This window comes from Oncorhynchus nerka, linkage group LG26 (assembly GCF_034236695.1).
Source record: "Oncorhynchus nerka isolate Pitt River linkage group LG26, Oner_Uvic_2.0, whole genome shotgun sequence".
Lineage (NCBI taxonomy): Eukaryota > Metazoa > Chordata > Actinopteri > Salmoniformes > Salmonidae > Oncorhynchus > Oncorhynchus nerka.
In genome coordinates this window covers 55,494,277-55,509,276 of record NC_088421.1, presented here as the reverse complement: position 1 = coordinate 55,509,276, position 15,000 = coordinate 55,494,277, and the positions used below count along the sequence as shown (strand labels likewise).

The following is a 15,000-nucleotide window of genomic DNA, read 5'->3' as shown; positions in this document are numbered from 1 at the left end:
TGATTATTTTAAAATCGCTATTTCTAACTATTGTGATCCCTCTCCTTGGCTGGAACATGGCTGTATGGTACATGGTAGACCCCTCTCCTTGGCTGGAACATGGCTGTATGGTACATGGTAGACCCCTCTCCTTGGCTGGAACATGGCTGTATGGTACATGGTAGACCCTCTCCTTGGCTGGAAAATGGCTGTATGGTACATGGTAGACCCTCTCCTTGGCTGGAAAATGGCTGTATGGTACATGGTAGACCCCTCTCCTTGGCTGGAACATGGCTGTATGGTACATGGTAAACCCTCTCCTTGGCTGGAAAATGGCTGTATGGTACATGGTAGACCCCTCTCCTTGGCTGGAAAATGGCTGTATGGTACATGGTAGACCCCTCTCCTGGCTGGAAATGGCTGTATGGTACATGGTAGACCCCTCTCCTTGGCTGGAACATGGCTGTATGGTACATGGTAGACCCTCTCCTTGGCTGGAACATGGCTGTATGGTACATGGTAGACCCTCTCCTTGGCTGGAACATGGCTGTATGGTACATGGTAGACCCCTCTCCTTGGCTGGAACATGGCTGGCTGGATGGTACATGGTAGACCCCTCTTGGCTGGAACATGGCTGTATGGTACATGGTAGACCCTCTCCTTGGCTGGAACATGGCTGTATGGTACATGGTAGACCCCTCTCCTTGGCTGGAACATGGCTGTATGGTACATGGTAGACCCTCTCCTTGGCTGGGAACATGGCTGTATGGTACATGGTAGACCCCTCCTTGGCTGGAACATGGCTGTATGGTACATGGTAGACCCTCTCCTTGGCTGGAAATGGCTGTATGGTACATGGTAGACCCCTCTCCTTGGCTGGAAAATGGCTGTATGGTACATGGTAGACCCCTCTCCTTGGCTGGAACATGGCTGTATGGTACATGGTAGACCCCCTCCTTGGCTGGAACATGGCTGTATGGTACATGGTGACCCTCTCCTTGGCTGGAACATGGCTGTATGGTACATGGTAGACCCCTCTCCTTGGCTGGAACATGGCTGTATGGTACATGGTAGACCCCTCTCCTTGGCTGGGAACATGGCTGTATGGCACATGGTAGACCCCTCTCCTTGGCTGGAACATGGCTGTATGGTACATGGTAGACCCCCTCTCCTTTGGCTGGAACATGGCTGTATGGTACATGGTAGACCCTCTCCTGGCTGAACATGGCTGTATGGTACATGGTAGACCCCTCTCCTTGGCTGGAACATGGCTGTGGTACATGGTAGACCCCTCTCCTTGGCTGGAACATGGCTGTATGGTACATGGTAGACCCCTCTCCTTGGCTGGAAAATGGCTGTATGGTACATGGTAGACCCTCTCCTGGCTGGAACATGGCTGTATGGTACATGGTAGACCCTCTCCTTGGCTGGAACATGGCTGTATGGTACATGGTGACCCCTCTCCTTGGCTGGAACATGGCTGTATGGTAGACCCTGGCTGGAACATGGCTGTATGGTAGACCCCTCTCCTTGGCTGAAAATGGCTGTATGGTAGACCCTCTGGCTGGAACATGGCTGTATGGTAGACCCCTCTCCTTGGCTGGAACATGGCTGTATGGTAGACCCCTCTCCTTGGCTGGAACATGGCTGTATGGTACATGGTAGACCCCTCTCCTTGGCTGGAACATGGCTGTATGGTACAGACCCCTCTCCTTTGGCTGGAACATGGCTGTATGGTACATGGTAGACCCCTCTCCTTGGCTGGAACATGGCTGTATGGTACATGGTAGACCCCTCTCCTTGGCTGGAACATGGCTGTATGGTACATGGTAGACCCTCTCAGCTGAACATGGCTGTATGGTACATGGTAGACCCCTCTCCTTGGCTGGAACATGGCTGTATGGTACATGGTAGACCCCTCTCCTTGGCTGGAACATGGCTGTATGGTACATGGTAGACCCCTCTCCTTGGCTGGAACATGGCTGTATGGTATGGTAGACCCTCTCCTGGCTGGAACATGGCTGGTATGGTACATGGTAGACCCCTCTCCTTGGCTGGAACATGGCTGTATGGTACATGGTAGACCCTCTCCTTGGCTGGAACATGGCTGTATGGTACATGGTACCCCTCCCTTGGCTGGAACATGGCTGTATGGTAGACCCTCTCCTTGGCTGGAACATGGCTGTATGGTACATGGTAGACCCTCTCCTTGGCTGGAACATGGCTGTATGGCATGGTAGACCCTCTCTTGGCTGGAACATGGCTGTATGGAACATGGTAGACCCCTCTCCTTGGCTGGAACATGGCTGTATGGTACATGGTAGACCGCTCTCTTTGGCTGGAAAATGGCTGTATGGTACATGGTAGACCCTCCTTGGCTGGAAAATGGCTGTATGGTACATGGTAGACCCTCTCCTTGGCTGGAACATGGCTGTATGGTACATGGTAGACCCCTCTCCTTGGCTGGAACATGGCTGTATGGTACATGGTAGACCCCTCTCCTTGGCTGGAACATGGCTGTATGGTACATGGTAGACCCCTCTTGGCTGGAACATGGCTGTATGGTAGACCCTCCCTTGGCTGGAACATGGCTGTATGGTACATGGTAGACCCCTCTCCTTGGCTGGAACATGGCTGTATGGTACATGGTAGACCCTCTCCTTGGATGGAACATGGCTGTATGGTACATGGTAGACCCCTCTCCTTGGCTGGAACATGGCTGTATGGTACATGGTAGACCCCTCTCCTTGGCTGGAACATGGCTGTATGGTAGACCCCTCTCTTGGCTGGAACATGGCTGTATGGTACATGGTAGACCCCTCTCCTTGGCTGGAACATGGCTGTATGGTACATGGTAGACCCCTCTCCTTGGCTGGAACATGGCTGTATGGTAGACCCCTCTCCTTGGCTGGAACATGGCTGTATGGTACATGGTAGACCCCTCTCCTTGGCTGGAACATGGCTGTATGGTACATGGTAGACCCTCTCCTTGGCTGGAACATGGCTGTATGGTAGACCCCTCTCCTTGGCTGGAACATGGCTGTATGGTACATGGTAGACCCCTCTCCTTGGCTGGAACATGGCTGTATGGTACATGGTAGACCCCTCTCCTTGGCTGGAACATGGCTGTATGGAACATGGTAGACCCCTCTCCTTGGCTGGAACATGGCTGTATGGTACATGGTAGACCCTCTCCTTGGCTGGAACATGGCTGTATGGTACATGGTAGACCCCTCTCCTTGGCTGGAACATGGCTGTATGGTAGACCCTCCTTGGCTGGAACATGGCTGTATGGTACATGGTAGACCCCTCTCCTTGGCTGGAACATGGCTGTATGGTACATGGTAGACCCTCTCCTTGGCTGGAACATGGCTGTATGGTACATGGTAGACCCCTCTCCTTGGCTGGAACATGGCTGTATGGAACATGGTAGACCCCTCTCCTTGGCTGGAACATGGCTGTATGGTACATGGTAGACCCTCTCCTTGGCTGGAACATGGCTGTATGGTACATGGTAGACCCCTCTCCTTGGCTGGAACATGGCTGTATGGTAGACCCTCTCCTTGGCTGGAACATGGCTGTATGGTACATGGTAGACCCTCTCCTTGGCTGGAACATGGCTGTATGGTACATGGTAGACCCTCTCCTTGGCTGGAACATGGCTGTATGGAACATGGTAGACCCCTCTCCTTGGCTGGAACATGGCTGTATGGTACATGGTAAACCCCTCTCCTTGGCTGGAACATGGCTGTATGGAACATGGTAGACCCCTCTCCTTGGCTGGAACATGGCTGTATGGTACATGGTAGACCCTCTCCTTGGCTGGAACATGGCTGTATGGTACATGGTAGACCCTCTCCTTGGCTGGAACATGGCTGTATGGTACATGGTAGACCCTCTCCTTGGCTGGAACATGGCTGTATGGTAGACCCCTCTCCTTGGCTGGAACATGGCTGTATGGTACATGGTAGACCCCTCTCCTTGGCTGGAAAATGGCTGTATGGTACATGGTAGACCCTCTCCTTGGCTGGAACATGGCTGTATGGTACATGGTAGACCCTCTCCTTGGCTGGAACATGGCTGTATGGTACATGGTAGACCCCTCTCCTTGGCTGGAACATGGCTGTATGGTGATGGTAGACCCCTCTCCTTGGCTGGAACATGGCTGTATGGTACATGACCCTCTCTTGGCTGGAACATGGCTGTATGGTACATGGTAGACCCTCTCCTTGGCTGGAACATGGCTGTATGGTACATGGTAGACCCCTCTCCTTGGCTGGAACATGGCTGTATGGTACATGGTAGACCCCTCTCCTTGGCTGGAACATGGCTGTATGGTACATGGTAGACCCTCCCTTGGCTGGAAAATGGCTGTATGGTACATGGTAGACCCCTCCTTGGCTGGAAAATGGCTGGAACATGGCTGGAACATGGCTGTATGGTACATGGTAGACCCCTCCTTGGCTGGAACATGGCTGTATGGTACATGGTAGACCCTCTCCTTGGCTGGAACATGGCTGTATGGTACATGGTAGACCCCTCTCCTTGGCTGGAACATGGCTGTATGGTACATGGTAGACCCTCTCCTTGGCTGGAACATGGCTGTATGGTACATGGTAGACCCCTCTCCTTGGCTGGAACATGGCTGTATGGTACATGGTAGACCCCTCTCCTTGGCTGGAACATGGCTGTATGGTACATGGTAGACCCCTCTCCTTGGCTGGAACATGGCTGTATGGTACATGGTAGACCCTCTCCTTGGCTGGAACATGGCTGTATGGTAGACCCCTCCCTTGGCTGGAACATGGCTGTATGGTACATGGTAGACCCTCTCCTTGGCTGGAACATGGCTGTATGGTAGACCCCTCTCCTTGGCTGGAACATGGCTGTATGGTACATGGTAGACCCTCTCCTTGGCTGGAACATGGCTGTATGGTACATGGTAGACCCTCTCCTTGGCTGGAACATGGCTGTATGGTACATGGTAGACCCCTCTCCTTGGCTGGAACATGGCTGTATGGTACATGGTAGACCCTCTCCTTGGCTGGAACATGGCTGTATGGTACATGGTAGACCCCTCTCCTTGGCTGGAACATGGCTGTATGGTACATGGTAGACCCCTCTCCTTGGCTGGAACATGGCTGTATGGTACATGGTAGACCCCTCTCCTTGGCTGGAAAATGGCTGTATGGTACATGGTAGACCCCTCTCCTTGTCTGGAACATGGCTGTATGGTACATGGTAGACCCCTCTCCTTGGCTGGAACATGGCTGTATGGTACATGGTAGACCCCTCTCCTTGGCTGGAACATGGCTGTATGGTACATGGTAGACCCCTCTCCTTGGCTGGAACATGGCTGTATGGTACATGGTAGACCCCTCTCCTTGGCTGGAACATGGCTGTATGGTACATGGCTGTATGGTACATGGCTGTATGGTACATGGCTGTATGGTACATGGTAGACCCCTCTCCTTGGCTGGAACATGGCTGTATGGTACATGGCTGTATGGTACATGGCTGTATGGTACATGGCTGTATGGTACGGGGTAAAGCCGTTTTGAAACACAGCGGCTGAATTTACAACAAGTTCATCTTTAAAATGGTGTATAAATCTTGTATGTTTGAAGAATTTTAATTAATTTCTGTTGTTTTTTTAATTTGGCGCCCTGCAATTTCACTGGCTGTTGGCGAGGTGGGACGCTACCGTCCCACTTGTACCAGAGAGAGGCTTTTTACCTCAAATATTTCTGTTGTTCATTTTTAATACATTTGGTAAAATTTTGAAAATTCCTGTTTTCACTGTCATTACATGGTATTGTGATGTCATTATGGGGTATTGTGATGTCATTACGGGGTATTGTGATGTCATTACGGGGTATTGTGATGTCATTACATGGTATTGTGATGTCATTACATGGTATTGTGATGTCATTATGGGGTATTGCGATGTCATTATGGGGTATTGTGATGTCATTACGGGGTATTGTGATGTTATTACGGGGTATTGTGATGTCATTACGGGGTATTGCGATGTCATTATGGGGTATTGCGATGTCATTATGGGGTATTGCGATGTCATTATGGGGTATTGCGATGTCATTATGGGGTATTGCGATGTCATTATGGGGTATTGCGATGTCATTACGGGGTATTGTGATGTCATTACGGGGTATTGTGATGTCATTACGGGGTTGTGGGGTATTGTGATGTCATTATGGGGTATGGTGATGTCATTATGGGGTATTGTGATGTCATTATGGGGTATTGTGATGTCATTACGGGGTATTGTGATGTCATTACGGGGTTGTGGGGTATTGTGATGTCATTATGGGGTATTGCGATGTCATTATGGGGTATTGCGATGTCATTACGGGGTATTGTGATGTCATTACGGGGTATTGTGATGTCATTACGGGGTATTGTGATGTCATTACGGGGTATTGTGATGTCATTACGGGGTATTGTGATGTCATTACGGGGTATTGTGATGTCATTACGGGGTATTGTGATGTCATTACGGGGTATTGTATGTAGATTGATGAGAGATCAATCCATTTTAGAATAAGGCTGTAACGTAACAATGTGCAGGAAAAAAAGAGTCAGAGAATGTTTAAGTGACGTTTGGACAAAGGCCTGGGTTTGGTACTGTACATTGTTGATGGTGCTGATGAAGAGGAGGATGACTGAGATGACGTGGAAGAGGAGGATGAAGGTTAAAATCACCAACATGTCTGTCTGTTACACGGGAACCTAGAGAGAGAGAGAGACAGAGAGAGAGATTATATAGTTCACAATAATCGAGCAGGAAACTCCTTGTCTGAACTACAACAGGATACATTCCTGTGCTGCAGTAGACAGGTCTGTTGTGAAGGCTGTCCACGCAAGGTTAATTAACCTCGGCGGATGGATTTCTCATTCAGCTCTAATCCTAAGAGGAAACTAAATCCCAACTTCAGCTAAAGCTTTCCTTTCTGTGCCACATTTGAGACAATCAACAGATGAGTAAATGATGACTGAGGAGCCAATCAACAGATCGTTAAGGATGACTAAGGAGCCAATCAGATCATTAAAGATGACTAAGGAGCCAATCAGATCATTAAAGATGACTAAGGAGTCAATCAACAGATCATTAAGGATTTATTTTTATTTTACCAGGCAAGTCAGTTAAGATTCTTATTTTCAATGACGGCCTACTGGGGAACCGTGGGTTAAGTGCCTGTTCAAGAGCAGAACGACAGAACGACCTTGTCAGCTCGGGGGTTTGAACTCGCAACCTTCCGGTTACTAGTCCAACGCTCTAACCACTAGGCTACGCTGCCAATCAACAGATGAGTAATGGGTTTCTCCAGGTTCATCTCTCTGTGGGTGATGGCTTTGTTATGGAAGGGTTGGGAATATTGGGGAAGATGCCAGAGCTTTTAGAGTTAAAGAATAGCCAATTGGAATATATCTCTCTCTCATACTCTAACTCAGTAGTTGGCATCAAAGCCATCAAATCATCCTAATAGACGATGTTAGATGTAGGGCCCCGACCCAGTTCCCTCTTTTAGTGGAAAATGCTGACTTAGATTTAACTTTTAATGTCATTTCTTCTCTTTTTTTACATAACACAGTCCTTAGATCTCTCCCTCTCGCTTACACACACACACACACACACTCCGCTGAAACAGACTTTAGCCATGGAACAAATGATGGAAGCGAGAGGAGAGAGCTTCCAACACCACTAAGCTCCTTCCATCTTCCACATGTAGAACTGTTGAGTCTTCTGTTTGAAGCTTTCTTTACCTCGTCTTTGGGTCTTCACCTCCTCCTCCGGGTCTTCTCCTCCTGGTCTTCACCTCCTCCTCCTCCGGGTCTTCTCCTCCTGGTCTTCACCTCCTCCTCCTCCTGGTCTTCACCTCCCTCCTCCTCCTGGTCTTCACCTCCTGGTCTTCACCTCCTCCTCCTCCTGGTCTCCTGGTCTTCACCTCCTCCTCCTCCTCCTCTTCACCTCCTCCTCCTGGTCTTCACCTTCTCTCCTCCTCCTGGTCTTCACTTCTCCTCCTCCTCCTGGTCTTCACCACCTCCTCCACCGGTCTTCACCTCCTGGTCTTCACCTCCTCCTCCACCGGTCTTCACCTCTTCACCTCCTCCTCCTCCTGGTCTTCACCACCTCCTGGTCTTCACCTCCTCCTCCTCCCCTCCTCCTCCTGGTCTTCACCACCTCCTCTTCACCTCCTCCTGGTCTTCACCTCCTCCTCCTCCTCCTCCTGGTCTTCACCTCCCTCCTGGTCTTCACCTCCTCCTCCTGGTCTTCACCTCCTCCTGGTCTTCACCTCCTCCTCCTGGTCTTCACCCACCTCCACCTCCTCCCTGGTCTTCACCACCTCCCTGGTCTTCACCTCCTGGTCTTCACCTCCTCCTCCTGGTCCACCACCTCCTCCTCACCTGGTCTTCACCTCCTCCTCCTCCCTGGTCTCACCACCTCCTGGTCTTCACCACCACCACCTCCTCCACCGGGTCTTCTTCACCTCCCCTCCTCCTGGTCTTCACCTCCTCCTGGTCTTCACCTCCTCCTCCTCCTGGTCTTCACCTTCACCTGGTCTTCACCTCCACCTGGTCTTCACCTCCTGGTCTCACCTCCTCCCTTGGTCTTCACCTCCTCCTCCTCCTGGTCTTCACCTCCCCTCCTCCTCCTGGTCTTCACCTCCTGGTCTTCCTCCTCCTCCTCCTCCTGGTCTTCACCACCTCCTGGTCTTCACCACCACCACCTCCTCCACCATGGTCTTCACCTCCACCTCCTCCTGGTCTTCACCTCCTCCTCCTGGTCTTCACCTTCACCTCCTCCTCCTGGTCTTCACCTTCACCTGGTCTTCACCTTCCCCTGGTATTCTCCTCCTCCTGGTCTTCTCCCTCCAGTAAAACCATGGTGAGCAGTAAAACCATGACCGTCTTGTCAGTAAAAGTCACCTTGTTTAGCAGTCCTCCTTGTTTAGCAGTAAAACCATGACCCTTGTTTAGCAGTAAAACCATGACCCTTGTTTAGCAGTAAAACCATGACCCTTGTTTAGCAGTAAAACCATGACCCTTGTTGAGCAGTAAAAGTCGTATTCCTTGTTGAGCAGTAAAAGTCGTATTCCTTGTTGAGCAGTAAAAGTCGTATTCCTTGTTGAGCAGTAAAAGTCGTATTCCTTGTTGAGCAGTAAAAGTCGTATTCCTTGTTGAGCAGTAAAAGTCGTATTCCTTGTTGAGCAGTAAAGTCATTCCTTGTTGAGCAGTAAAAGTCGTATTCCCTGCAGTAAAAGTCGTCCTTGTTGAGCAGTAAAAGTCGTATTCCTTGTTGAGCAGTAAAAGTCTCCTTGTTGAGCAGTAAAAAGTCGTATTCCTTGTTGAGCAGTAAAAGTCGACAGCAGTAAAAGCTCCTTGTTGAGCAGTAAAAGTCTTATTCCTTGTTGAGCAGTAAAAGTCGTATTCCTTGTTGAGCAGTAAAAGTCAGTATTCCTTGTGAGCAGTAAAGTCGTATTCTAAAAGTCGTATTCCTTGTTGAGCAGTAAAAGTCTCCTTGTTGAGCAGTAAAAGTCGTATTCCTTGTTGAGCAGTTCTATTCCTTGTTGAGCAGTAAAAGTCGTATTCCTTGTTGAGCAGTAAAAGTCGTATTCCTTGTTGAGCAGTAAAAGTCGTATTCCTTGTTGAGCAGTAAAAGTCGTATTCCTTGTTGAGCAGTAAAAGTCGTATTCCTTGTTGAGCAGTAAAAGTCGATTCCTTGTTGAGCAGTAAAAGTCGTATTCCTTGTTGAGCAGTAAAAGTCGTATTCCTTGTTGAGCAGGGTTTCCTTCATTTATTTGATTTAGTTGTCCTTTATTTTGTTTCCGACATAAATACTGAACGTGAATCCGGTGTGTTTAGAGCCAACCTTTAGAAAGCCATACCCAGGCTAGCATCTGTTATTCAGCTGAGACACAGACCCTGCTGGACACACACACACACACACACATCCTCAGTCCTGCTGGGTTCAAAGGCTTCCCTCTGACTGGGGGACTTTCAACCGTCCTTAGTGGTGTGTGTGTGTGTGTTTTTCCCTCTCTGCAGTAGTAGCAGCTTTCATGGTTCATTCAATATCAACTGGGACACACACACACACACAGTAACAAGAGAAGCAACCGCAAAAGGCTCTGCCAAACTCATTGACGACAGATGAGTGACATTCTTTCACCAAATGTGTTCTTAAAACCCCCTCAGTGGGATTCGCTTCCCCCTAATAACGGTCAAGACAAAGGTTTCCCCAATCAGGAGACCAGGGTTCAGACCCCCCCCCGTTCCCAATCAGGAGACCAGGGTTCAGACCCCCCCCATTCCCAATCAGGAGACCAGGGTTCAGACCCCCGTTCCCAATCAGGAGACCAGGGTTCAGACCCCCCCCCGTTCCCAATCAGGAGACCAGGGTTCAGATCCCCCCAATCAGTTCCCAATCAGGAGACCAGGGTTCAGATCCCCCCGCCCCCGTTCCCAATCAGGAGACCAGGGTTCAGATCCCTCCGCCCCGTTCCCAATCAGGAGACCAGGGTTCAGATCCCCCCTCGTCCCCAATCAGGAGACCAGGGTTCAGATCCCCCTAATAAGGAGACCAGTCCCCGTCCCCAATCAGGAGACCAGGGTTCAGACCCCCGTTCCCAATCAGGAGACCAGGGTTCAGACCCCTCCCCCCCCCGTCCAGACCCCCCCCCCCGCTCCCAATCCCCAATCAGGAGACCAGGGTTCAGACCCCCCCGTTCCCAATCAGGAGACCAGGGTTCAGATCCCCCCCCCCGTTCCCAATCAGGAGACCAGGGTTCAGATCCCCCCCCCCGTTCCCAATCAGGAGACCAGGGTTCAGACCCCCCTTTCCCAATCAGGAGACCAGGGTTCAGATTTCCCCCGTTCCCAATCAGGAGACCAGGGTTCAGATCCCCCCGTTCCCAATCAGGAGACCAGGGTTCAGATCCCCCCGTCCCCGTCCCAATCAGGAGACCAGGGTTCAGATCCCCCCCGTTCCCAATCAGGAGACCAGGTTCAGATCCCCCCTCCGTTCCCAATCAGGAGACCAGGGTTCAGATCCCCCGTTCCCAATCAGGAGACCAGGGTTCAGATCCCCCCTTCCCAATCAGGAGACCCCGTTCCCAATCAGGAGACCAGGGTTCAGATTCCCCCCCGTTCCCAATCAGGAGACCAGGGTTCAGATCCCCCCCGTTCCCAATCAGGAGACCAGGGTTCAGATCCCCCGTTCCCAATCAGGAGACCAGGGTTCAGATCCCCCCGTTCCCAATCAGGAGACCAGGGTTCAGATCCCCCCCTGTCCCAATCAGGAGACCAGGGTTCAGATCCCCCCGTTCCCAATCAGGAGACCAGGGTTCAGATCCCCCCAGGAGACCAGGGTCCGTTCCCAATCAGGAGACCAGGGTTCAGATCCCCCCGTTCCCAATCAGGAGACCAGGGTTCAGATCCCCCTCCGTTCCCAATCAGGAGACCAGGGTTCAGATCCCCCCCCCAATCCGTTCCCAATCAGGAGACCAGGGTTCAGATCCCCCCGTTCCCAATCAGGAGACCAGGGTTCAGATCCCCCCCCGTCCCAATCAGGAGACCAGGGTTCAGATCCCCCCCCCTTCCCAATCAGGAGACCAGGGTTCAGATCCCCTCAGATCCCCTCCGTTCCCAATCAGGAGACCAGGGTTCAGATCCCCCCCGTTCCCAATCAGGAGACCAGGGTTCAGATCCCCCCCTCCGTTCCCAATCAGGAGACCAGGGTTCAGATCCCCCTCCGTTCCCAATCAGGAGACCAGGGTCAGACCCCCCATTCATCCATCCATCCACCCATCCATTCATTCACTCAAGTTTCACAACTACAGCTTACGAAAGAGTAGAATTGTGTTCTCTCTCTCTCTCCGTCTCTCTCTCTCTGGGGACTGACAACAGTAACAACATATGATGTCATCTCCCCCAGACAAAGGGGATTTAGAATGTTTAGAATATTTAGAACGTTTAGAACACTGCAGATATATAAAATAGCATCCCAACAAGATCTCACAGTTTGACCAATTTTAACTTCAGATTCTGACGTTTATCCACGTTTCTCCAAATGTCAAATTTCAAAGGGTTAATGTTTTGCCATTCATTCCAAATGGTTAAAGATTAAGGTTTTCGGATAGGGTTCAAACGAAAACAACAAACAAATAAAAAACGACTGGGATCTGAACGTTCAGATCCAGACTCATGGAAATTACAGGGGGTTTTCAAGGCATTTCCCCGCCAACATCCTCAGGACATAGACGTCCAGATGGAATGCATGGAGCTGAAATGATTCCTGCCGCGACAGATGCGTCTGGCTTGCAGTGTGTCTTCCAGACCGCGCAGCCCAAACCGGTCTCAACGTTCTGTCTCCGTTTCATTGCTGCTGTTTGAATTCAAATGCGTTCGTCTTTTACTTAAGCCTAAGCGAAACAGTAACGTACATTACATGAATGACGCTCATTCCTAAAGTTCCTTTTGTTCAGACATTCCAGTGCGGCTCTTTTTGGCCACACGGGGGCGCCATTAGGAAGCGAAAAGCAAGGTTAAAGTTAATCTGCCAACGGAGAAGTTTTGTCCGCGACCGTCTCTGAGCGCTCCTCCCACCAGGGCGATAAAATCCTCCGATTAAACCCAATGATGTATATACAACTCTGGATTGATAATGGTTTTGGCCATTGAACAGTCTTTAGTATAAATGTCTTTTAAAAAGGTGTAGTGGTGGGGACAGCAACATTAATACTCTCTAAAAAAAACAAAATATACTTTGAGGAAAATGTTTTTATATATTTTGTTTTATTTTTAATGCTTAGCTCAAACATACACATATATACATAAATTAAATATATATTAATATAATAAAACGTGTCAGAAACGAATGTAAACATTATTAAACACATTTTTATATAGATTCCAGAATATTATTTACATTTGTGGAGGGAGAGCCAAGATGGAGGCTGAGTGGTTTCAATACAGCGCCACCTGTCAAATATCCACGTCATTAATTAACGTTTAGAGCTTCATACACGTCATTAATTAACGTTTAAACAAGAGAGGGCTTCATACACGTCATTAATTAACGTTTAAACAAGAGAGGGCTTCATACACGTCATTAATTAACGTTTAAACAAGAGAGGGCTTCATACACGTCATTAATTAACGTTTAAACAGAGAGGGCTTCATACACGTCATTAATTAACGTTTAAACAAGAGAGGGCTTCATACACGTCATTAATTAACGTTTAAACAGAGAGGGCTTCATACACGTCATTAATTAACGTTTAAACAAGAGAGGGCTTCATACACGTCATTAATTAACGTTTAAACAAGAGAGGGCTTCATACACGTCATTAATTAACGTTAAACAGAGAAGGCTGCTGACTGCGTTATCACTTTTCCTCCAGACTGTTGAGGGGGGAAAAAAACGGCAAAAATGATCCAACCACAAAAAAAAAGGGTTATGAACAGTTTGTGCCCCGGGGGAAACAGTTTGGAAACCACGGAGTCAGAGCACCCTGTTGTAGGAGAACTTTCATGCAATGCGTTTTAAAACTTATCGTGTATTTGAGATTTAAAAGTTTGTCATTTCTACTTTCAAAATGTCAGATTTGATTTTCCCTTACGATTTTTTAAAAAATTAACCCCTGAAAAAAAAAAAGTTCATTAATTATAATCCACATTTCCTGTTGCCGCAGGATTATTTTCCTGCTGTAGGAAACTGGCTCCTCACACACACACACACACACACACACAGTAGTTGACTCGGCACACAAATACAATACAAACCCACCAAACGGACTGGATTATAGAACACGAAGGAAACTACATCCTTTCGTTGCGCAGGGAGACAAACTCCTAGACAGACGACGCCCCTTTCATTGGCAGGAACCAAAAGTTCAACTCAGTGGAAATTAAATGACTAACTTCAGTAAAAGTTACACTCTCCTGCCACACCATCCAGTACACACATTATTTCAAACCTACCACGCCATAAAATAGCCTAATCAATCATTTCCCCACTCAAACAGGAAAAAGTTCAAGACAGTTATCCGATTTTTTTTTTTGTTTTTGTTTTTTTAATGAACATAATTTATTATGAAGCGTTGTAAACCTGTAATAAACGAAGTAGCGAGCTACTCACCAAATGAACTGTAGAACGGGGCAGCAGAGCTCAGACGTCGCGCTAGATAGAGAGAAGGAAGGAGAGAGAGAGATAGTAGTAGAAACGTGACCGTAGGTTGGCTTGGTCGTAGTAGTAAGAGAAGGTAGCGGTGCGCGATCCCGGCTACTGTGTCGTGTACGCGCCTGACTCTGTGGTTGGGTGTGGTCTGTAAATTCTGTCCTGTGTTGTCGGGAGGAGCACGGAGAGAGAGAGAGAACACACAAACACACCCCACAGAGCCCCAAGACAGCAGCACAATTAGACCCAACCAAATCATGAGAAAACAAAAAGATAATTACTTGACACATTGGAAAGAATTAACAAAAAACTAGATTGCTATTTGGCCCTAAACAGAGAGTACACAGCGGCAGAATACCTGACCACTGTGACTGACCCAAACTTAAGGAAAGCTGTGACTATGTACAGACTCAGTGAGCATAGCCTTGCTATTGAGAAAGGCCGCCGTAGGCAGACATGGCTCTCAAGAGAAGACAGGCTATGTGCAACACTGCCCACAAAATGAGGTGGAAACTGAGCTGCACTTCCTAACCTCCTGCCCAATGTATGACCATATTAGAGAGACATATTTCCCTCAGATTACACAGATACACAAAGAATTAGAAAACAAACCCAGTTTTGATAAACTCCCATATCTACTGGGTGAAATTCCACAGTGTGACATCACAGCAGCAAGATGTGTGACCTGTTGCCACGAGAAAAGGGCAACCAGTGAAGAACAAACACCATTGTAAATACAACCCATATTTATGTTGATTTATTTTCCCTTGTGTACTTTAACTATTTGTACATCGTTACAACACTGTATATAAACATAATAT

The 15,000-nt window shown here is 48.8% G+C and overlaps 1 protein-coding gene across 2 annotated transcripts in view; it reads right to left on the bottom strand.

Moving 5' to 3' along the window:
• Positions 1 to 14,279, bottom strand: part of LOC135564842 (epithelial membrane protein 2-like) — a 28,157-nt gene extending 13,878 nt beyond the window's left edge. Inside the window, exons 1-2 of one of the 2 annotated variants that reach the window (XM_065010903.1) lie at positions 14,141 to 14,279; positions 6,631 to 6,729 (exon numbers count right to left, since the gene is read on the bottom strand). In XM_065010903.1, the coding sequence (XP_064866975.1) occupies positions 6,631 to 6,708 (78 nt within the window). In that variant the 5' untranslated portion in view covers positions 6,709 to 6,729; positions 14,141 to 14,279. Of the gene's footprint in view, positions 1 to 28; positions 184 to 6,630; positions 6,730 to 14,140 lie in introns of those variants that run through there. The other variant, XM_065010902.1, reaches the window with a different exon arrangement.
• Between the last annotated feature and the right edge of the window lie 721 nt (positions 14,280 to 15,000).